The sequence below is a fragment of the Pristis pectinata genome, chromosome 6 (genome assembly GCF_009764475.1).
Source record: "Pristis pectinata isolate sPriPec2 chromosome 6, sPriPec2.1.pri, whole genome shotgun sequence".
Lineage (NCBI taxonomy): Eukaryota > Metazoa > Chordata > Chondrichthyes > Rhinopristiformes > Pristidae > Pristis > Pristis pectinata.
The window spans coordinates 12,168,326-12,193,325 of record NC_067410.1 but is presented as its reverse complement, the minus strand read 5'-3'; the positions used below and the strand labels follow the sequence as shown (position 1 = coordinate 12,193,325).

Here is a 25,000-nt window from a genome sequence, read left to right as displayed (position 1 = left end):
GTATTGGTATTGGTTTATTATTATCACTTGTACCGAGGTACAGTGAAAAACTTGTCTTGCATACTGATTATACAGGTGAATTCATTACACAGTGCAGTTACACTGAGTTTGATTATAGTAAGGGTAATGAGTAGATCTGCAGAGAGCAGCTTGCAACAAGTTGCCAAGCTCTGGCGCCACCTTGCAACAAGGGCTGTATAATGGTTTACAATGGGATGGCCAGAACTTCAAGTGGCAATTGTTGCTGGGTTAATCACTGGAAGTGGACATGCCCGATATCATCTCCACTGGCCATTTTCTTAGGGAAGATGGGAGCAGGAGCACTCCAAGCCTGTACCCCCAGCTGATGCATAATCTGAAGCCATGTCCCTTGAGGTCAAGAAAGATCTATGAAACACAGATTTAAAATTTACATCTCATCCAACATCAAAGAATTCCAAATTTCTACCACCCTCTGATTTCACTCCTGAAAAGTGTGGCTCTAATTTTTGGAGCGTGACCTCTTGCCTTAGATCATGACCCCGGGCAACAATAGCTTCTCCCCACCTTCTCAGTTTCTTTTAATATCTTGAAAGCACAACACAGTTTGTCTCAGCAGTAATATAAACAACAATGACTGGAATCTGCAAGCACAATGTACATTAAAGAGATGAGCCAGTGTTTATTTGGTTTGCTTTTATCCACAGGAACTCTGTGTTTTTCACTCCACTGTCAGGTGCACCAAACATGAATGACAAATACACTCAAGAACCTTTCTTTCCGTAGATTTACAATTATTTACATATAACAGAATATATGTTCACTGACATTTGAGCCAAGTTTAATAAAGTTATTAAAAATAAACTTGCTTCCTTTAAAAAACAAATATTAGAAGCCGGGTTAAGTGACATCACAGAATATATTATATACCATTACTGGAGAAATGCACCATGGGAAGGAATTGTTGATGCACATTTTGCCAGCACACAATTTAGGTTTTTAATATTCTTTTAATAAAAGTAACAGCACCAACAACAAAAAGTTTCATTTAAAAAAAACACGACCAACTTTAACAAATTATACAACCTTTTCTTCCAAAGCTATTTAATTTATGACAGTAAAAGTAAAAACAAAGAGCAGTCTGGGTGTAGACCATTATTAACTATTAATGCATTCTAATATAAAATACAATGCAAGTTTAAAAAATCTACAGATGAGACTGAATAATTGTTAAGGAAGCTCCCTATTCACCTGAATTGAGGCAATGATAACTTAATGCTATAGAGCCTGCACACTTGCTGGTGCTGTCTATCATCTTCCTGTAGCTGTACTTCTGCTTGGAAATTCTCAGCCAATTATCTTTTGTGTGTTGCCTTCCAGAATACTGTGCAGGATACGGGATGAGGTTTTAAACAGAACAGAAATGCTGGCGTGGACTATTAGATACAAAGCTTTGTTCCTGAGCTTGTGCATTGCCTATAATTCTGTGTAATTCAGCTGAGGAACAACGTTCAACGAACAGCATTTACACTCTGTGATGTGTTCTAAAAGGAATTGTGTTTTTTATTCGCTGCATGGCAGGTAGAAGGAAATATTTTGTGATATTATGCGTATTCCCTTTTGGAGGATTTCTGTTCATCTCCTCATCTCCCATTTTTTTAAGCCTCTGGATCTAAACTTTACATTGTCGTAGAGAAGTTGGTTTCAGCATCCAAGCAAAAAGGCCACAGTCTAACCATTAACCCCCTTCTCCCGCACCCCACCTTCCCCAGCACTCTAACTTCTGCTGTGGTTCTGCAGTAGCAAAGCTGGAAATTCCTGGAAATTCTGGAGTTCTGCCCCATTTGGTGCAGCAACACAGGAATGGTGGGAGGGGGATGGGGAAAGTGGATGCTGAGGTCTCCATGCTTGGATCTCCCATGGTCTGAAGGAAAAGTCTCAGCTAATATACCATGACAGCAGCTGTAAAGGGTCAGTCCAAACAGCTCATGCAGGGCTAAGTTTGGGGGTTCAGGCCAAGGACTGTAGTGACTGAAGATTTTTTTTTCTAGACGATATGAATTTATTTTTGACTCCCTTTAAGGGAAGGGAGCTGGTGGACTATTTAATGTTTTGGGTATTGGAATGGAAAGGGGACAAAAAATGACAAACAGATGCTCAAATGCATCCTTACTGATTGATGACCCATCCATCTTGTCCACATTATGTAATTTCCCTTGAACCCATATGACCCCTGGAGCTTTGGGTCCCTGCTTATCTAGAGCCAATATTCTAGAAACACAGGATAAAGCAATAACTGATAGACCCAGTGCTCAGTGTACAACCAAGATACTTTACAATGCCTTAAAGTTATGGGACAATTCAGGGGAATACTGCTCCCACTTTAAGTACCTATATATCATACATAATGTCATAGGGACTTTGTTGTAAGTACAAGGAGGTTGAATTATCATACTATATACAGCCTACAATAAATACTGTCTGTTGTAAGGGTAGTTATACTTTATATTAAAGAAATTCTAATCTCTCAGAACTTCATGTCTGCTGGAGAGGGGATGTGTGGTGATTTCTGCGGTTTCGGGGTTTTTTCTGTTCTCTGATGGGCTTCACTTTGAGCTGCTTGTTCAGGTTTTCCTTCTGGATGTTGGCTGGCCGCTGCCAATAGTCCTCGCAGTACTGGTTGATGAGTCCCATTTCCGGTTGGCTCAGTAGCTGGAGCAAGTCCTTGTACCCCGGGTTTGGGCTCCTAGAGGTTCCGGGGCTGCCAACATGCAAGTTGGCGACACCTGGCGAGAGCCCACCTTGTGAGAGCACGGCATTAACTGTGTCATTGTTCAGGACCCGGAGGTGCACCCGTGCCAGGATGTGCTTGAAGTTGTTCTCTGTGGCGGTGCACTGATACATCCCGGCATCTGCCATCTGCAGGGATCGGAGGAGAAGACCCTGGTCTGTTCTGAGGAGCCGCTCGTCTGTTTTAATCTAGGGAGCCATCGGAGGGAGGGAAACAGTGTTAATGGGGATAAAACAGCTGACAAGTTGAAGTGTTCCTTCACTGAATGCCTTATTGAAAAACATCAAATTCCTATTTCTTATAGAACATAGAACAGTACAGCACAGGGACAGGTCCTTCGGCCCACAATGTTTGTGCCGAACACAATCCCAATTCAAACTAAATCTCTTCGGTCTGCACATGATCCACATCTCCCCCATTCCCTGCATATTAATGCACCTGTCTACAGCCTCTTAAACACCACTATCGTATCTGCTTCCTTCACTACCTCTGACAGCCTGTTTCAGGCAGCCACCACTCCCTATGTGTAAAAACAAAACTTGCCCCTCACATCTCCTTTAAACTTCCCCCTCCAACCTTAAATGCATGTTCTAGTGACCCAACCTAGGCAACGGCACCGGTGATTAACATCATTCCACTTTTATTTGAATTTTAAGATACATGTATTATTGGCTGTTCTGGCAGAGAGGTCTATCTCTTTGTGCCCAGTCTCTGGGTTAGCCTAGGTTTTATTACAGAAGCATTGGATTGGTTTAATGCCAGCCTGAAGTCGATTCCATTGTCCAGTCAGTTTCTGGACCAAGGTTGACCCACTCCATGCTCCACGGTCCTAACTACTCTCTGGCACATAGATCCTACAACTATCTCATTAGATATGCTCAGGCCACAGTAGCATCCCTCAATCTCTACAAGCATGGGAGCCTGATGTATTGTGATTACATTAATAAACTCTGATTACCAGTGTGTTTATCAGCAGCTGGAAACACAATCCTTGGTGGAAAACTGCACATTGGTCCTTTGAGGTAAGTCTGTGCTGAAATGGACAGCGGTACCCAACTTATTCCTTTATTATGAGTCCAGGTTTGGGTGACAGGCAGGATGGCTGCACTACTTATCACGTAATAATGTATGGATTTGCTAATGTGTGAAGTAGTATTCATCAGGAACCCTGGGGAGGTCAAGTGCTGTTGGTCCATAAATTAGCCACTCTAAACATAGTTCCCATATAGAAAGCACCACTTTGAGCTCTAGTTCCCCTTCAGACAGCATCAGTATAATTATAGTGCTCTTGCAGGTAGCTCACAATCATTATTACCCTCCTTCAGATAGTTAACTGCCATTACTGTGCCTCTTCAAACCCATCAATGTGCCTTTTGAGATAGCCTGACTTCCAATTATAGAGCGTCTTTAGATAGTGTTGGCTGGGAGTGCCATGAACTTTATCTAACGTGCTTGCTCAGCTTTAGTTAACCCCTCAGATGGCGGCTCAGGCACTGGACAGGAGTACTGCCATGCTAGCATGTCTCTGCAGCTGTCTGCTGGGGCAAGACGCTGGGTTTGGCCAGCTACAAAGAAAGGTACACTTTTAAACTCATGCGTTTCTAATGGTCCAACCCACCACTACCACAGCTGATAAGCTTCCTGTGTCAATGTTACACAGAGAGTGGTTGATATCTGGAACGCGCTGCCAGAGGAGTTGGTGGAGTTAGATACAATTACTCCATTTACAAGGCATTTAGACAGATAGGCAAGGCACAGAACAATAAGGTCCTAATGCATGCAAATGGGATTAGTGGAGATGGGTGACAAGGTCAGCATGGATGCAATGGGCCAAAGGGCCTACTTCTGTGCTGTATGACTCTATGGCTTTACATCCTTCTGATGTTGATAGTATGCTTTGAGAAGCTGCACAAGCAGTGCAAACTTGCTGTGAATGAGTTAAGCTTTGTGCAATGATTGCTACAAAACCTGGCAACTCAAACCAAAAGAATTGCTGAAGCCTTCCCTTTTATGCAAGATCCTTCCTGCCAGTGTTGTACACGGCCCTATTCTTGACTTTGGCTTTGGTTGAAAAAGAATGATAAGCACCACCCTTTTCATGTGAAAGGAAGTGCCCCAGCCCCAGTGCCGAGATGACTCACTTCCCACCAGCTGAGGGTCAATTGCTTGTTGGGCCAAAAGTGGACTGCTTGGCTTGAGATGTTTTTACATCAGTGTAGGAGGCCTGTGTCAGCTGGGAAGGTCCTCTTTCCTGGCATGGGCAAAGGTTTGTGAGGGCGGTTCCTGTCCTGTGGTGTCTGGGGTAGGTCGGTGGGGGAGTGGAGATGTTTTTGATCCATTTGCAGGATGTGGATGTTGGCAATGTTGACATTTATTGTCCATCCCTAACTGCCCCTGCATTGGCAAGGTAGTTGAGAGTCAACCACATTAGTGGGTCTAGAGCCACATTATGGGCCCCACTAGGCAAGGACAACAGATTTCCTTCCCTGAAAGTCATTAGTGAACTTGGTTGTGATCTTTTTCACATTAATACAGTAGTTCATGGTTACTCTTACTAGGATTAGCTTTTTTTAAAAAAAAATCCACATTTATTTAATAAGTTGAATATAAATTCCTCATGGTAGGATTTGAACTCATCACTGGAGTTAGCTACTGATACTACTTCCACAGCTATCTCATCCATACATCCGCCCACCCTGCTTCCTGTAAGGACTGCATCCCAATCTCCCAGTTGCTTTATCTCTGTTATATCTGCTCTAATGTTGAGACTTTCCAGATCTTTAAGATGTCTTCCTTTTTTCCTTAACTTCCTTTCTCTAACTGGAGTAGACAGTGCTCTCAGATGCATCTCATCCATTTCCTGCACTTCTGTTCTCACCTCTTCGAGACAGATAGGGTCTCCCTTGCCCTCACCTTCCACCCAACCAGCCTCCACGTTCAACTGATTATCCTGCATTACTTTTGTCACCTCCAGCAGGATTCCACCAGCAGACACATCTTCTCCCCACCCCTCCCCTTTCAGTAATCATTCTTTGTCCCACTCCACGATGACCTCTCCAGATATGGCCTCCTGCATTATTCCAGTAACGTGCTACGGCAAGCTCAAGGGATAGCATCTCATCCTCTGCTTGGATACACTGCACCATCTGCACTTAATACTGAACTTCAAGAAATCACCCTGCTTTTCTCTCTCCATGGGTAAGACTGTACCTCTCCATTTCAGTTTGTTTCTTTTCTCTGTTTCTGTCTCTACTGCTGCTCCCTGCAACTTAAAACACACATGTTTTCTCACTTATCCTTTCCTGAGCCCTTGACCCAAAATGTGGAGTCTGTTTCTCTTCCCATTGATGCTGTTTGACCGGCTGGGTGTGCCCAGCATTTTCTGTTTAAAGATTTGGATCACCTCTGAGAAGCCTGCCCCCATTTTTAAGGTTATGCCCCCGTGTGCTGTACTCAATCCTACAGAAGAAATAAATTCTCAAAGTGATGAGAAAGAAATTGCCTCCTTGTAACAAGCGACCATCTAACCTATTGCATATGAAACGAGTCTTGCCTTGCAACTTAAGACAGGTTCAGTACAATTTATGATTTGTATCGTGCTTTGCTTCATTCTCTGTACAGACCGCCAGTTCCATGAACCCCATCAGGAGTCTTCTCCATTCTACAGAATCATCTGGTTACGAGAGGGTACAAGGCAAGCCTGAAGGGAGGGTTTCTTTCTCTTGTGAAGCCAAGATTGAAGAAGATTGGATAGAGCTCTTTAAAATTATGGATGTTAGATGTAGAGAAGAAATAGAAAAGATCTTATTACCTATAGGAATAAAGGAGGGTAATAAAAGAGGATCACCATTAATAAATCCAATGAGGATATTAGAGGAAATGTGGGACCCACTACAGTAAGTTTGGTACACAGCAGAGAGGCATTCAATGTTGATAAGTAAATGAAGGAGAAGGATATGTTGATAGGACAAGGTAGGAGAAAGCTGAAGCCAAGCATTGATCAGCTGGGCCCAATGGCCTATCTATGTAAAATTCTATGCAATCCGTAGTCAGGTTACACACTTTAATGTCTTCTTAACCCCACCATTACTATGCAAACTCAAGGTATTGCAGGAACACAAAACATTTTTCATTGCCCATGAAACTGTTTAAAGGTCATAGAGTAAGCCCTGGGGATTGAACTCTCCGAGACAGTGGGTCAGATATTATCCACACCAGCTCTAGATTTACCTCTTTCTTCCGGTCACTGCCATGTCGCTGTAGCACCCACTTTATACTGGCTTGAGGGGATTTAGGTTGGCACTCCAGGAATGTGCCGCTGCCTTCCACACCGTACTGTTCTGTCTCTGCTGTTTTCCTATTAGCTGTCAACACACCAAAAGAGTGTTAGGACTCAAAGTGATACCATCCCATTTCATTAGAAAACACACACCATGTTACATACATCAATGGAGAGCCCTGTGTCTCTGTGCCTTTCAGCTTGAGATCCAATTACTTTATCCATAATTATATCTATTTTAGCAAGGCTTTTGACAACGTTTCACATGGCAAACTTACAATAAAATATAAAAGCCTGCGGAATCCAAGGGAGAGTAGTAAATTGAGTCCAAAATTCAGTCAGTGGCAGGAAGCGGGGTAATGATTGGTGGGTGTTTTTTTTTACTGGGAGGCTGTTACAAGGAGTTTCCACAGGGCTGAGCATTCATTTCCTTGTTTTTTATACTGATGACTTAGACTCATGTGCAGAGGGTGGAATAAAGAAGTTTGAAGATGACTCAAATACTGGGCATATGGTTGATATTCAGGAGGTAAACTTTACTCTGCAGAAAGACATAGGTGACCTGGTCACTTGGACAGAGAAGTAGATAGTGGAATTTAATGTGAATTAATGAATTTGGAGAGGTGCAACAAGGTAAGTGGGAGGATACTGAGAGGTATGGAGGAACAGATCACATGTCCACAGATCCTTCAACACAGCAGGACAGATTAAAAATGCATGCAGAATGCTTTTGTTTATGAGCTGAGGGATAGAATATAACAGCAGGGAAGTTGTGCTGGAAATGCATCCAACACCAGCTTGACCACATCTCAAGCACCCCAAACTGTTCTGGTCACCACATTACAAGAAAGGTGTGATCCCTCTGGAGAGGGTGCAGGGGAGCTTTGAAGATTAAATTAAAAAAATTTTTTTTTTTAAGTAAATTTTATTTACAGCGTGGTAACAGGCCCTTCCGGCCCTATGAGTCCGCGCCACCCATTTTAAACCCAAATTAACCTACCCGTACATCTTTGCAATGTGGGAGGAAACTGGAGCACCTGGAGGAAACCCACGCAGACATGGGAGAACGTACAAACTCCTTACAGACAGCGACGGGAATCGAACCCCGATCGCTGGCGCTGTAATGGCATCGCGCTAACCGCTACGAGGTTTGGAAAATCGTAGCTATGAGCAAAGATTAGATAGACTAGGCTGTTTATTTTGGACCAGCAGAGGCTGAGGGGTGACTTAACTGAAGTGCATAAGAGTACAAGGGACCCAGGTAGAGTAAATAGGGAGGGCCAAAGCAGAAGTGTCAAAAACCAAGGGGTATAAATTCAGGTAACTGGTCAGAGGATTAGAGGGGAGATGAGGAGAAAGGTTTTCACCCAAAGGGTGGTAGGGGTCTGCAACTCACTGCCTGGGAGAGCAGTAGAGACAGAAACTCTGATCATAGTTAAGGAGTGTGTACTTGAGAAGCTGTAACCTGCAGGGCTGCAGGCCTAGTGTGGGAAGATGGGATTAGTTTGTGTGGCTCTTTCTCAACCAGAACAGACTGGATGGGTTGAATAGCCTCCCTTTTATCTTATAATTTTTTAATGATTCTATGCGACCCACTGAAGATGGATATCCAATGGTGTCAGTCCATTGTGAAAAGATAAAAACAATGTATCTTTGTTTAGCTTTTCAGTTGTTTGCTCTTAAATGGACTGATTCCTGTCAGTAACAGTCCCACAGTTGTTCATTCCTGTACCTCCTTCTTGCACTTCAAATCCTGGCCACAGCCATTTTTCATGCTTGAGCACAAATTCTGGACTTCAACAGGCTACTTTGTCCAAGGAAGGGTCTCCCCGTCAACCCCAGTCCTGTGCCCATGGAACATGCAGAGAAAGCTGCAGGGTGGTCACTTTCAGTAGAGTGGAAAGGGAGGTTACACTGAAGGGTTGTGCATCCAGACATTGTAGCCTGACTTTCCATTTTACAAGAAGGTAACTCACCATGGACTCCATGTCCAGCATTTTTTGTTTTGACTTCAGTATTTGTTTATCTTTTTTAACACTCGTTACATGGGATTGGCACTGAGCCCTGTGGACATTCACCTGTAACAGCCGCCCAGTTAAAAAAAATACCCACCAATGGGATCATCTGCTAATTTTAACCCCTTTTAAGCCAAGGGAATTGGGGCCAATTTGCAAATTCCTTGTTGTAGCTCCAGTGATGATCAGCTAAATTTGCACAGATCAGAGCTAGAAGCTCAGAGATGCAAAGTTGCACATCTTAAAATATCCTAGTGTGCTCAAAGTGGGAGTTGAGAGGTTAATATGCCCTGTGACAATTTCACGATGTTAAAGATGCTAGGGAACTGGTTCCAGCATCTGATGTCTCTACGTAACTGCTTATTGTTGCTTTATGGTACCTCATCAACTATCCAGGGTTACATGCATCTCCCTCACTCACCCTTGCCTCTCACTAACAGCTAAAACAAAACCTACTTCCCAGAAAGGTCTCAGCACTTACCATTGGAGTTGTAACCTCGGCATTGTCGGATTGGGTTGCCATGCCGCACATCCTGCCTTCGACTTCGCCTGTCAAAGAACAGAGGGAACACATTCTAGTGAAAGCCATTAAAATGCAGTTTGCAGTACTTAATTTGTGATTTTTTTTCAAGCAAAAATAGGAATTGTTGCCCATTGTGTACCCAGCATCAAAACATCCCCAGATGGGTTAAACACTCCCTAGTGCACCTGAATTTCTAGACCTTTTTTGCTTTCCTCCTATTTTATATTTCATTGTTGTTCACAAACTGCAACCAGCCTGGGCCAAATGCTCACAATGTCCTAGTTTCTCTAGCGTCTGAAGTTTAAATACCGGCTGTGTGATTGGGAAAGTACTGTTTTCTATTGGTAGAAAAGTGCTCAGGTTGTTCTCCTATTGGTGCGTTCCCATTGATGACAGGCACGGTAGTGTAGCGGTTAGCATAACGCTATTACAGCACCAGCGATCCGGGTTTAATTCCGGCCGCTGTCTGTAAGGTGTTTGCATGTTCTCCCTGTGACTGCGTGGTTTCCTCTGGGTGCTCCGGTTTCCTCCCACATTCCAAAGATGTATGGGTTAGGAAGTTGTGGGCATGCTATGTTGGCATCTGAAGTGTGGCGACACTTGCGGGCTGCCCCCAGAACACTACGCAAAAGATGCATTTCACTATGTGTTCCAATGTATGTGTGACTAATAAAGATATCTCATATCTCTCTCATCTGAGCAAAAAGTTTAGTGAATCTTTTGTGTTGTGTTTAACAGTCTAAAGTTATGAAATAAAGAATGATGGATCTTATGGATCAATAGAAAATGCAGGAAACATGCCAGGGTGTAACTGCAGAGCAGTAAACAGAGTTATTGTTTCACAACAATGAGATTTTGGTGAGAGGTTATCACCCTGAGTCACCAATTTTGTTTCTTTCTCTGCAGATTCCACCTGACATTGCGTACCTCCTGGATTTTCAGGTTTTTTTTAATTTCAGAATTACAGCAGTTGCAGGAATTTGCTTTTGTCTTGTGGATTAGAAGCATTGCAATACCAAATTGCAAGATTTTGTAGAGAACTTTACAAGTCTAACAAAAAGCAAATGTTGGCCAAGCCATGGGCCGAGTGGTCTCTTCCTGTACTGCAAAACTCTATGGCGCTTCCCTTTCATTCTTCAGAAGAGGCCATGGGATAATCTACACCCATCCAAACAGGACCACATGCAGATCTCAACCAGCAAAACACACCTCAGACAATGCAGCACTTCCTTGGTGCTGCACTAGATATACCAGCACTAATTATTTGTGCAATAGCCGGTTATGGGATTTGAACACAAAATTTTTTGACTCAACTGAGCAAGGAAGAGAAACAACGACAATCAAGCAAAAGATTTGGCACTTATTTGTTGCCCATCACATCCCTCAGAATAAGAACGATTTCATTTGAAATCAATTAAAATTCTGAATTCATGCCTGATTATTTCTAGACTAACAGAAGTTAAAAACCTTTAAGAAGAGAGAATAAATGACAGTTCTAATATAACTAAGAAATGCTTCCCTGCTTGAATTTATTACTAAGGAATACGATTTACTTCCACTGTGACAGCAGCCATAGCAGATGCACTGTGAAAGAGATAATGAGCATAGAATGAAAACTTCAAGGAGCTTTTCAACACAAATGCAGAATACATTGCATTAACAACCAGATACCCTTGTAGAATATTAATGGAATCATACAGTGTAGAAGTAGACCATTTGGCCCAACATGGCTGTGCTGGCTCTCCAATTCATCCCAGCCCTGTGCCTTTACAACAAAAGTCTATCCTCTCTATGCGTTCATCTAATTTGTTTCAAAAGTTAAATCTCTGTGGCACAATTTAAATCTCATGAACTTGCAGCATGAAAAAAAATTATCATCGCCCAATGGTTCTTTTTTCAGTTATCTTAAACTGTCCTCTGCTTACCCACACTCCTGCCAGTGGAGACAGTTTCCTCTTTTTTACTCTATCAAAACCCTTCATCAATGTGTTTCAGTTACACTCTCAAGTGAAATTATGCGTTATATCTCACTCCTGGCTGTGACACATCCTATTGGGAAAGAACTTTAATAAATAATTTTGTGGTTGAATTTAAGGCCAGGAAAATCTGCCGAAGCTGCCTGGCCATGATGTTGTCTGTGGTGTCAAACGGATGGAAATACAATTTACATTTCTAACGAGTGAGATAAATAGAAATCAATTTATCAGTAGCTGTCACATAGACTTGGGTTATTGGTGTCTTATTCATGACCTATTAGTAGGTAATAAGAAAGTGTGGGTCAAAAGAGAACAATTTATTGCTGCTCTCCAGAGCCCAGAAGTATTTTGCCCCATCTCTGTACTAGTCCCAATTTACTAAACTCCTGAGGCAAAATTCTGCATATGTGACTCCCTGCATTAGAGCAACCACTCGTTAAAAGTGACATAGATCGACTACATCTCAACGCCTGTGGGGTGCTTCTGACGTAGAATGCCTACCTAATAATATCATGCAATTTCTAAACAAATTTCATGTGTGAGACATTTTAGTTGGAAGATGTTTTATGGCCCAGGCTGTCAAATTGGGGTGAAGGCAGGATAAAATGAACCACACAATTAAAAAAAATCAAACTCTTTTTTTGTGAAGTCAAACAACTTAAAACACAAGAGAGCAGAAAATAATTAAGTACATTTAAGTTTGATTAATTAAAACTTACAAATTACATGAAACTTTCCTCTTGTTATTAGTGCCATTCCTCTCCATTGGTGTCACTGAACGTGCTAGGTCCAATCTGTCACGGGTTCAGCTGAGAGATATTCCAGCTTAATTCTTCAGGAATTGCAAGAACTCCTGAATGCCATGAGGCATACACAGTGGCAAAATTGCCTAGGAAGACATGTTATGAAGGTTGGGATTTCCGTGCTACCTCTGTTTGCACAGAAAGCCCCCAAGCTACCTCACAAGTAGGTGAATGTTAGCATTTCTCTGGGACATCCAGGTCATGGATTTCACTTGACAAATATGATGGATCCACCACCAAATCTAGAAGAAGAGGGGTCCACCTTCTAAGGGAGAGGAGTCCTGATGAAGGGTCTTGACCCAAAACATCGACTGTTTACTTCCCTCCATAAATGCTGCCTGACCTGCTGAGTTCCTCCAGCATTGTGTGTGTATGTGTTGCTCTGGATTCATCTGCTATTCTTGGGACCCTTTCAGCAGAACTACAGCAAATTTTACACTCGTCCATGTTAAGAGTGTTTGGCATCAAGTTTACATTTTATAGGCTTACAAATTGTAAAGTTCAAGGGAGAGTTATGATTGTGAGGCCAAGGAGTGGATGGGATTTGGAGGAAAGGAAGTGTGAAAATACTGGCTACTTCAGGACACTGTGGCATCTTTGGCTATATCAGTAACACATAATTGCATCCTTGGAGCAGTGGAGGCTGAGGGAAGACCTGTCAGAGGTGTACAAAATTATGAGAGACATAGGCAGGGTAGGTAGGAAGAAACTTTTTATTCACTGGCAGAGGCGTCTAAGAGCAGAGGAAAGATATTTAAGGTGAGAAGTAAAAGTTTACCGAGAGGGTGCAGAGGAGGTTTACTAGGATGCTGCCTGGATTAGAGGGCTTGTGCTATCAGGAGAGGCTGGACAAACTTGGGCTCTTTTCTCTGGAGCGGCAGAGGCTGAGGGGTGATCTGTTGGAGGTGTATAAAGTTATGAGGGGCATAGACAGGGTGGACAAGTGATATCTTTTTCCCATTATTGAGCAATCCAATACCAGAGGACATGCATTCAAAGTGAGAGGAGGTAGGTTCAGAACAGACGTGGGGAGTACGTTTTTTATTCAGAGAGCGGTGGATGTCTGGAATGCGTTGCCTGATAGGGTGGTGGAGGCAAATTCGTTGGGGGCTTTTGAGAGGGGCTTGGATGGGCACATGAATGAGAGGAAAATGGAGGGATATGGGCATTCTGTAGGTAGGAGGGATTAGTTATGTTGGCATAACGTTGTAGGCCGAAGGGCCTGTCCTGTGCTGTACTGTTCTATGTTCTATGTTTTAAAGGGAATCTGAGGAAGAATTTTTGTGATTTGGAAGACACTGCCCAAGAGGCTGGTGGAGAAAGAGACTCTCACAACATTTAAAAAGCATCTGAAAGAGCACTTGAATGGCGAAAGTCTAGTAGGTCACAGACGAAGTGCTGGTAAATAGAATTAGTATAGATAGGTACTTGATGGTCAGCATGGACATGGTGGGCCGAAGGGCCTGTATGACAATGCCAACCTAAGCAGATCTGTTGTATGCACAGGAAACGGGGTCGATCTGCTTAACCCAAACGCTGAAAAGCATCGCTTGTATTTCACGCACAGAAGCCGACACCGGGCTCCTCATGGCTGGCACAGCTGGTGACAACTACACATCCCCTTCAGCCCACAGCGAGTCGCTCAGTCATTTACCTTTTGGATGATGCCAGATATCGGGAACAAGCCTTGCCGTCCCAGGCACAGTACGGATCTCTGGCGAGGCAGCAGTCTGCACATGCCTCTCCGTAAACGTCACAACGGTGAAGGGCAACCTGGGTGATGCCCAAAGCAGAGCCAATGTACAGCTGTTGCTGTAGAAGAATAAAAAATAGACAAAGATTAAGACTGTGGACTTAGGTCAGACCATCTCTGAACAAGGTTTAAGGTTAGAGCAAGAAGGAGAAGCAGTTCATAAATCTCCTTTCCATAGCTCATCAAATTATCCACAAAAGAACACAGACATAAATTTAATATGCGGAAGACTAATCAAACATGCCGAATGTGCTGCTGTTTCTAGCTAATTGTTTGGCACCTATTTGACTGCATATCATGTACTCATCATTTAAACTGGGAGCTGTGCCTCTGAGTCAGAAGGTTGTGGGTTCAAGACCCTTCCAGAGACTTTAATTCCCAAAATGTAGGCTGATGATCTCAAGCAGTACAGGAATTAGATAGGAAAGTGAATCATTTATGTCAACCTGAGATTTCTTTGGCTTGGCATCTCATCAGAAACGCAGTGCCTCTGACAGTGCAGCTCTCGCTCTCAACATGACGTAAGAAACTGCAGTGAGCTGTTCAGATCCATCAGCTTCTCCACCATTCAATAAAAATGTGACAGAACTTCTGCTTCAGTGCTTTTTCGGCTTATCCCTTTATCCCTTGAATAAGATGTTAAATCTTCCATGTTTTAAAGCTTTTGTTCCATTATTTATAAGTGGAACAAATTTCTTTAATTTGATTTTCTTCTATTAAACCTAAACTGCAGCACAATTTGAAGATTTAGGAATCGACCAAGTAATTGTGTGATCCTCACCCTTTTGGAGGAGAGCTTCATCGTCTTTACTTGGGTCGGCATCTGAAATATTCAATGTAGCAACTCATCAACACAAGGTAGATGCACAAAGATTTGCACAAGCTTACTGGTAAATTAAATTGTGACTTTAATTATGATTTTTAACTCTTCCTGTGCCTTGGCAGTTAAGATTTCTTTACTAGTCACATGTACATCGAAACGCACAGTGAAATGCAGCTTTTGCGTAGAGTGTTCTGGGGGCAGCCCGCAAATGTCACCACGCTTCCGGCGCCAACATAGCATGCCCACAACTTCCTAATCCCTACATCTTTGGAATGTGGGTGGAAACCGGAGCACCCGGAGGAAACCCACGCAGACACGGGGAGAACGTACAAACTCCTTGCAGACAGCGGCCGGAATCGAACCTGGCTTGCTGGCGCTGTAATAGAGTTACGCTAACCGCTACACTATCGGTATGAAGAAAAACATCCCATTCCTGGATTTTTTACTCCCTGTTCCTGCTGGGAATTGGCATAAGGGAAAAGTGTTGGAGGGACAAGGTGTCTTTGGCCCACCAAGTCTGCACTGACCATCAACCACCCATTAACACTAATCTTACATTATTCCCACTTTTTATTCTCCCCGCATTCTCATCAACTTGCCCCCGATTCTACCACTCACTTACACACTTGGGCAAGTTACAGTGGCCAATTTAGCCTGCCAACCTGCACGTCTTTGGGATGTGGAAGGAAACCAGAGCATCCGGAGGAAACCCACGTGGTCACAGGGAAAACATGGCAACCTCTATGCAGACAGCACCAGAGGTCAGGATTGAACCCAGGTCTCTGGAACTGTGAGGCAGCAGCTCTACCAGCTGCACCACCGTGCCAACCTAAACATAATTCTGCCTCTTTTAAACTGCAGCAACTTTAAGATCATGAAATTTAACAATGACCTTGAAAACCTCGACTTCTTCAAGAATAAGCTCCTCAGTCTCCATGTCATCTTTGGGCAACACAATCACTTTCTGCACTGTTCCCCGATCTACATGGAAAAAGCAAGAAGAAGATTGAATGAGTTGCAGTGAAGGATTTCACCTTTTTCCTGTAAACTCACTTGGGATAGTATTCGGACTGCAGTCAGACTGTGGAGCTCAGGGCCTGTCATGGAGATTCAGTGAAATGGAAGACAGAGGGGAATGTAAAATACTGACAATTGTTTATGATGTAGAAGGTGGTTTTGATATGGCAAATCAGGTGGATCACAAGCAATTCGGTTGCCTCTGTTAATGTTTGAAGGACTCCCAACTTTGCAACATAATGGGAGCACCACTCCCCACTTAGACTGTGTAGGTTTAAGAAGGGAGCTTTGCACCATCTTCTCCAGAGAAACTCAGGATGAGGAATTAAAATTTTTCATGAGGTTCCTGTCCCAAGAATGAATGAAAGGAAATATCAGTCTGAGTTCTGTCCGTTACCAGAGTTGAAATCAGTCTACAGTCATTTGGCGTAAATGTGGAATGCAGTTGTGGCTGTGTTTTTTGAAAGTTGTTTCCACATACTTTAATGGAACCACATTTTGGAAGTGGAATACAATTTGTTGTTGTTATTATCCTGTATGTTTAGTTCAAGCAATTACGGGAGAATTAATTCAAATCAATTAAGGGAGAATTAAGGGAGAACTCCGGTATGTTTTAGTGCTCAGGGAACAGGTCTCCAAGGTCACCTTAGTCAAATATTAGTCTGGGATGGGGTGGTGATTGTGGCGTGGAGGGGTGGTTCAAGATTTCTACTCGACTTTACAAGACAAGATGCCTTCTGACGAGCTTATCTTTCACCCTTCACCACGGTTTGACCTGGTGCTCTATTTTTGCTCCGATTTGTCAATCGATACAGCCTCAACAGGATTGTTTCTGATTTTCAGCAGCCTTTCATGTAACAACGTGTCTCCGACTGAACAAACTATTTGTGATTTCATGACTTTAATGCATTCTTGCTCAAGATTCCCTTTCCCGGAGAAACACTTATACTGCAGGGGCTTCCCTCTGCCATACCCACGCCCTCCCACACTAACTGGGTAGGAAAGAGTCAATTTTCTGAGTCGGTTCCATTACCTGTGCCAAGGAAAAGCACCTCATATCGTCCGTCTGCTGCATCCACCTGGTCCACGGTGATGGTGGTGAATTCATAGTCCACATTGGTTCTGACCACCAGAGGGCGCTTGTGCACTGGGTAGATGGCATTATACATGATGGGGTGGTTCCGCATGAAGTTGATCACTTCATCGGGGTAATCTTTTGTAGATTTCATTGAAGGTGTGAAGGTGCCTCCGGGACACTGCAAGGCATGATTGAGAGGAAAATCTCCTCAATTTCAAAAGTGGCAATGTTTTAGTTTTGAAAGATATGTACCACCCATTCCCAGCCCTGGGTGTGCCAATGCGAGGTCAGAGAGGGTCGTGAGAGCAAGTCCCCCTTCAAAAATCCAAGCACAGAGTCCAGCGAAAGAGTACAGTACTGTTGGAGGTGCCTTCTGTGGGAGACATTAAACCCCCAAGTGACTTGGCCAGTATTTATCCCTCAACCAATGTCAGCAATACAGTAGGCACTGTTGTTATCACCTTGCTGCTTGTAAGAGCTTGATGTGCATAAATTGGTGTTTTGCGGGAAGTATGGTGACAATTTAAGGACACTGCAGTGAAGGGTTTTAGTTGGTTAAAGGGGAACCATGTAAAAGGCAGTTTGGTTCATGTGTTACTCTGCTAATTGAATAGGGTGTGAAGGATCAGTGGGGGATTAATCTGCACCTTTATTTTGTCCTTGACATCAATATAAAATACTCCCAAGTCAATGGTATTGGTAGATGAATACCCAGGGAGGATGTCCAAATTCCCAGGAGGTCTGAAAGGACACTGTAGCGTCACATCTGCTGAGTCCGGGTTAAGACTGTACAGAGTTATTTCTCTCAGAAAAGTAAGAAAGAATTGAATTTCTACGGCACTTTCAGGATGTCTCAAAATACTTTTCAGCCAATAAAGAGTTTTGGAATACTGTTGTTCAAGGCATATGGTGGCCAATTTGAGCACAGTAAGCTCCTGCGATCAACAATGACGGCAAACATGTAATCTGTCTTGATCGTGTTGACTCAAGGCATCAGTGTTGGCATTCTGACTCTCCCACTCTCTGTTTACAAGTGTATAGATTTCCACGAATGTTCAGTCACAATTTTTTTTAGATGTTTCCTCTTAACAAAAGAGGCAACTCAGCTGTTCCCATGACTTCATTGACAGGGAGGGGCCCCAGTTATTTTTGACTAGCTCCATTAACTGGCACTGATTGAGAGCCACTTGATGCAGACTGTGACGCAAATAGCTGTCCAACCTCTTAAATATCAGTAAAAAGTATTCTGAAAGGAGTTGCCTTTGAAGCTCATGTTATCTGATTGCTGATTTTAATAATGGTGTAGGGGTTTAGCAACAGGAGTTGCTCAGAGGGGTGTGGAGCCCAAGTCCTTCCTAAGGAGGAAAGATAATGACTACTAGTTAAACCTTGGAAACAGAGGGTGCTATTTAACCTTCACACGTCCTCCTGTTAGAGGAAGTTTTTCCTCTGTTAAACCTACCAACAAATACTACCTGGATTTATCAATAAATGACCTCTGGTCAAATTAGTACAGATAAAGGGCTCTTTCAGGGACAGTAGGAACTCTGACTATGAATTGTGCAGCAGGGAGGAGCTATGGAGAACATGTTACAGAAACAAAGGTGGAGGAGCCTCTTAACGTTCTGAGCATCAGTGGACATGAATAGGTTGAATGAATGAGGGCCATAATACTGTGTCTCCAGGGAATGGACTCTTTCTCCTCAGAACTGCAGATAGAGCCTTATCACAAACTCTGATGGCTAAAAGGCCATGAGTGTGTTGCATCAGATCCACCACCCTCCTGCACCCAGTGATGAAGAGAAGGATCAGCCCCATTACTCACAGTGCCAGGCCTGGGGTACGGTATCTTCCCGGTGTAAGGCATCCACTGGTAATTCGGCCCTTCCTTGTGGGCAAAGGGCCCATTGAAGACGGTGCGGATGTCGGTCATCGAGTAGACACACACAGCTGACCCCTTGAAGACTGATCTGTTGACACAAGAAGAAACAGGCCCTAAAATGCCTCGTCAGAAAATAGAATGATTTCAGCTTTTTAACAAGAAGAGTAAAGATTGTGAAGTAACACTGGAAGTGTGTAGGATTAACACTGCTGCTGTTACCACAAGCAAAGAATGTTGCATCGATATGATGGAGCATTAATAACGTTAGGGGTAATTTTAAAGGAGTAGGGTCAGATTATACAGAATTACAATTCACCTGATTATCTGTCAGGGCTGATTCCTATCTCCTGTGATTTCACAGTAAATATATCTCAGGTCTTTACTCTCTCCTGCCTTCTTCTGATATTTTGCTCATCGAGAATACCTTCAAGAGGTGGCCTCAAGAAGGTGGCATCCATCACTAAGGACCCTCACCATCCGGGACATGACCTCTTCATGTTACTACCATCAGGGAGGAGGTACAGGAGACTGAAGACCCACCCTCTACGTTTTAGGAACAGCTTCTTCCCCTCCACCATCAGACTTCTGAACGGCCCACGAACCCATGAACACAATCTCTTTATTCCTCTTTTTCACTATTTATTTACTTTTGGAAATTATTGTCATTTTTATGTCTTGCACTGTACTGCTGCTGCAAAACAAAAAATTGCATGACATATGTCAGTGATAATAAACCTGATTCTGATTCAAGTTGTTTTACCAAAGTGTTTTGCATTTCCTGTTCTGCTTTTTCACTTCGATCTGAGGGTCAGGATCGCAGGACCTGTACCATTGGGGTACTAGGTACGACACCCACTGGCATGACTGCCACTGGCAACAACGTGATAGGATTCTAGAGCAGCCTGGCTTTCACATTGCATGTCCTCACGCACCAACTTTTATCGATGCACCACAGAAAGCATCCTGCCTGGATGCATCACGGCTTGGTAAGGCAACTGCTCTGCCCAGGGCCGCAAGAAACTGCAGAGAGTTGTGGACACAGCCCAGCGCATCACGGAAACCAGCCTCCCCTCCATGGACTCTGTCTTTACCTCTCGCTGTCTTGGTGAAGCCGCCAGCATAAACAAAGACCCCACCCACCTGGGTCATTCTCTCTTCTCCCCTCTTCCATCAGGTAGAAAATACAGGAGCCTGAGGGCAAATACCACCAGGCTCAGAGACAGCTTCTATCCCACTGTAATAAGACAATTGAATGGTTCCCTTATACGATGAGATGGACTCTGACCTCATGATCTAGTTGTGACCTTGCACCTTATTGTCTACCTGCACAGCACTTTCTGTGTAGCTGTGTCTCTTTACTCTGCCCTGTTATTGTTTTTACCTGTACTACCTCAATGCACTCTGTACTAACTCAATGTAACTGCACTGTGTAATGAATTGACCTGTATGATCGGTATGCAAGACAAGTTTTTCACTGTACCTCAGTACAAGTGACAATAATAAACCAATACCAATACCAATACCTTGCTGAGGAGCCAAGTGTCTCAGCAAAGATTGGTTTGCCTTCTTTCATACAGATGCAGTATGGCACAGGACTGCAGCCTGTTGTAACAAAGGGGCCATTTGCCCCATTGCAGCCATACTGGCTTTGCGATAGAGCCATTTGTAGTTTCTCCAGCCCATGATCCTCCCCACTGTTCCCTGTTTCAAATATTGATATATCATCCTGTTAAAGACATGCTGACGCCTGAGCCTCATAGTGCAATATTCCGTGCTCCAGCAACCTTCTGCATGTACAGATTTCCTCTGATCTCGCTTCATCCACCTCTAGCAGCCATTGTCTCTACTTACCATAGACCCTGACACTTTGTCACTGGACAGGTTTACTCCTTCCCCATGAAATGGTCACCTCATTATAGGAAGGATCTGGAAGCTTTAGAGAGGGTGCAGGGATTTACCAGGATGTGCCTGGATTGAAGAGCATGTCTTATGAGGATAGGTTGAGTGAGGGTGACAATGGCTAACACGAGGGGTCATAATTTTAAGGTGATTGGAGGAAGATATAAGGGAGATGTCAGGGGTAAGTTTTTTACACAGAGAGTGGTGGGTGTGTGGAATGCACTGCCGGCAGAGGTTGTGGGGGCAGATACATTAGGGACATTTAAGAGACTCTTAGATAGATACATGAATGATAGACAAATGGGGGGCAATGTGGGAGGGAAGGGTTAGATAGACCAGAGAGCAGGATAAAGTGTCAGCACAACATTGTGGGCCGAAGGGCTTATACTGTGCTGTAATGTTCTATGTTCTATGAAATGGCTTCATTGGTCAGTGTGGCCAAATCAGTTAGCAATGCCAAATGGTCAATTGATAAAGTTGCTGAGCACACTTAGATGTAACAGGAGTGGTGGGTTTGTGGTGGGATTGTAGTCTAACCTGTTAGGGAGTAGTGAGCTATGGTCAGGGGGTATATAATTAATATAGGAACCATTAATATAAGCAAGAGTCAGTCTTCAAATTACTTCCCACTCAGTGGAAATGAGGTGGGGGCAGGCCTGAAGGAAGTATTAAGGAAGGAACTGCCCTAGAGGCAGTGCAGAGAACGTAAACTGAACTGGCTTCTGGGATGAAGAAAGACTGAGTATGACTTGAGTAAGGCTGATTGACAATACTCATTGGAGTTTAGATGGATTGGACAGGTTCGTGGATAGAAAAGGTTTTGAGGGATATGGGTCAAACGCAGACAAATGGCATTAGCTCAGGTAGGCACCTTGGTCAGTATGGATATGTTGGGCCAAAGGGCCTGTTTCCCTGCTGTATAATCTATGACTCTATGAAGTCAACAGAATGTAAAACTGGAATCAGGCTCTGTACTCCATATGCAACTAATAATCCAGACTGGAAGTCCAGAGATATGGGCTTCAATCTCCAAGCAGGTGGGAATTTAACGTTAATTAAATAATCTGGAATTAAGAAATCAACAATGATGACTAATTCCAAGTTTGAGGAAGGAAAGATGCATCCCTATCTATTATGGCCTTTATTTGACTACAGACCCAAAGCAATGTAGTTGTGTCTCCAATGGTCCAGCAAGCCACTCAGAAGCACTGCTGGGGTCCAAGAAGGCAGCTCAATGTCACTTCCTCACAAGGTAATTAGAGTTGGGCTAGTCTACACCACCCACATCTGAGAATGAGTGAAAAAAACTCTTTGCAAAGGAAGTCGTGCTCCAACTGTACAGGACTTTGGTTGAGACCACATCTGGAGCCCCATACCCAGCTTTGATGTCCATATTTGAGGAAGGAAATATTCCTTAAATTGAGGAAGGAAAGATGCATCCCTATCTATTATGGCCTTTATTTGACTACAGAGCCAGTGCAGAGAATGTAAACTGGACTGGCTCCTGGGATGGTGAAAAATTGAGAGTAATTGGAATAAGAGATAATGCTCTTTGGAGTTTAAACGGAGTGGAAGAGATCATTGAATTGTGCACGATTCTCTGGGGGCTTGACAGAGCAGATGTTGTGAGGATGTTTTCCCTGGTGGGTAGTTTAGAACTTGGAGGCAGAGTCTCAGGATTAAAGGCTGAGCTGAGGATGAATATCGTCTCTCAATGGGCTCTGAATCTTTGATTCTTTGTACCCCAGGGAACTCATTAAGATTCAAGGCTCAGATAGATAGATTTCTGGACAATAAAGGAATGAAATGTTATAGGGATTGGGTAGGAAAGTGGAGCTGAGTTCAAGACCAGATTGGCCATGATCATATTACATGGCTATGTGACCTATTTGATGTATCATAGAGTCATACAACACAGAACTTCACCTACCAAGTCAACACTGATCGTCAACCACCCATTTACACTAATCCTACACTAATCCCAGTTTTTATTCTCCCCAGATGCCCATCAACTCTCCCTATATTTCACCACTCTCCTACACACTATCGGCAATGTATGGTGGCCAATTAACCCACCAACCTGCACCGGTTTGAGATGAGAAACTGGAACTCCCCGAGGGAAACCCACATGGTCACAGGGAGAAAGTGCAAGCTCCGACTGGACAGTGAGGGAGGTCAGGATTGAACCCAGGTCGGTGGAGCTGAGGGGCAGCAGCTCTGCTGGCTGTGTCTCACTGTGCCAGCCCAACGGTGCCTCTGTAAGCAGAGCTGCTTGCTGACAGGGCAGGACTGTTTGCTCACAGCAGTGCAGTGCTGCCACTTCATTGCCAGTTGTTGCTGATTGTATCCTAGCGTGGGCATGGTTAAGACAGGGACCAGGCTCAATGCTCTGAACACTAGCCAACAGGGGAGATTTTCAATCCAGAAGAAATAGGATAGGTTCAGCCTTGAGTTCCTGGGGTGAGGGAGCATTGTTCTAAATAGCTCAGTCCTGAAATAGTTCCAGTAAGATTCATAAACCCAAAGTGGCTCTTTCTTCAATCTTACGCTTTAATTGAACACATGGAAATGCAAAGTGTGACTAAATCATTTCTCCAGGGTGGCTGAGATTATAGGCCAATGTTTGTAGAACAAATTTGTTAATTTCCTGCCTTGCAATATCAGTATTGTTTTCTTCCTATTCCCGGACTGAGCCCCATTGTACCTACCCTGAGGCTGAGAACACTGCGTAGATGATTGGGTTCTTTGCATCGTGGGTCTGCTGAACAAAGATGTCCTCTGGAGAGACAGGAGAAAAAAGGTGTTAGTTGGCTCTCAACTCCAGATAATGGCAGAAGCTGGACAATGTATTTTCATCAAATTTCTGAGACATTCTACTAAATAACAAAGACAATTTGTTGATTGACACTGAATATTACCCCATCCCACCTGTGGCAAGGTTAAACTTAATGTTTCACACCCTGATTTCTGAAGTGAAGGATGTTTTGATAGACTGGAAGCAAAATTCAATGATAATGGAAAAGTTATCCATCACCTATAAAGATTTCACATTCCCGAGGTGAAATGGTAGGAAATTAACTGAGCTACAAGATCGCTGTTAATGATTGTGGTTTTACAGGAATTGTATGAGACTCACCATCTGTTTTTCCATCCTCATTTCTAATTGCCTGTCAAGTATGGAGTCCCAAGTCTGTGACCTATTACCCCACTGTCTTTTCTGTGGTGTAGTCCATCAGAGCCCTGCCAACAACATAAGTGCTGCAGGACGTTTTACTACCTTAAAGGCATTGTGTTGATGACAGGACTCCCTCAGTGACCACGGTAATAATAGTGAGTTCCCTTAGCAGTGGAAAGCTGCTGGTGTGGTTATGTGCTGCTTTCCTGGGATCCCTCTGGCTTTGCACAGATTCCTTTCCATGAACATTTGCCCAGATGAACAAGTCTTTGACCTTCAGCTCAGTAATCTCAGAGAAAAAAGTATGCAGTAAAAGCACCAGGTAGCTCCTGCTGATAAACAAAATGGGTGCCTTAACCTACTGTCCATCCCTCACAACCAATGTCATTTTGTGTGTTTCATATAAGTTGAACTGATGTCACATAATGATTCAAAAGAACCTACCTTTTTATTGAAGACAGACAGTACAGACAGTTAAATTATTACTACTACATCTACTGAATCAGGATCATGGAGAGAGCTCAGGATAGCTCATAATCATAGGATCACTATTTTTTTCTTTAACATAGCAAAGCTATAACCACAGGGCGATGTTGTCAAACAAGAAAAAGTTGAAGCTTTGAGTCAGAGAGGTGACTAACAACTGGTCAGAAAGGTAGGTTTGAACGAGCATTTTGTTTACCTGAACTGCACTTCCTCCATAGCTGCAACACTATATTCTGCACTCTATTTTTCTTTTGATGTACTACCTCGACGTACTTATGTGTGGCATGATTTGCCTGGATGGCACGCAAACAAAAGCTTTTCACTGTATCTTGGTGCACATGACAGTAATAAACCGATATAAATACCAGAAGCGGAGAAACTTAAGGAGGAAGTATAGTGGACGTGTATCCAGAGTAAATCCAGTGTAAGTGGGCGGTACAGTAGCGTAGCGGTTAGCTTGATGCTATTACAGCACCAACGATCAGGGTTCAATTCCCGTCACTGTCTGTAAGGATTTTGTA

At 43.4% G+C, this 25,000-nt stretch overlaps 1 protein-coding gene across 2 annotated transcripts in view; it reads right to left on the bottom strand.

Annotated features, from left to right (window-relative positions):
• Positions 1-638: 638 nt before the first annotated feature.
• sema3fb (sema domain, immunoglobulin domain (Ig), short basic domain, secreted, (semaphorin) 3Fb) overlaps positions 639-25,000 on the bottom strand; it is a 228,048-nt gene continuing 203,686 nt past the window's right edge. The window contains exons 10-18 of one of the 2 annotated variants that reach the window (XM_052017646.1): positions 23,527-23,596; positions 18,863-19,007; positions 16,993-17,215; positions 15,835-15,923; positions 14,901-14,942; positions 14,021-14,178; positions 9,546-9,613; positions 7,001-7,134; positions 639-2,958 (exon numbers count right to left, since the gene is read on the bottom strand). In XM_052017646.1, the coding sequence (XP_051873606.1) occupies positions 2,515-2,958; positions 7,001-7,134; positions 9,546-9,613; positions 14,021-14,178; positions 14,901-14,942; positions 15,835-15,923; positions 16,993-17,215; positions 18,863-19,007; positions 23,527-23,596 (1,373 nt within the window). In that variant the 3' untranslated portion in view covers positions 639-2,514. The remainder of the gene's footprint in view (positions 2,959-7,000; positions 7,135-9,545; positions 9,614-14,020; positions 14,179-14,900; positions 14,943-15,834; positions 15,924-16,992; positions 17,216-18,862; positions 19,008-23,526; positions 23,597-25,000) is intronic. The other variant, XM_052017645.1, reaches the window with a different exon arrangement.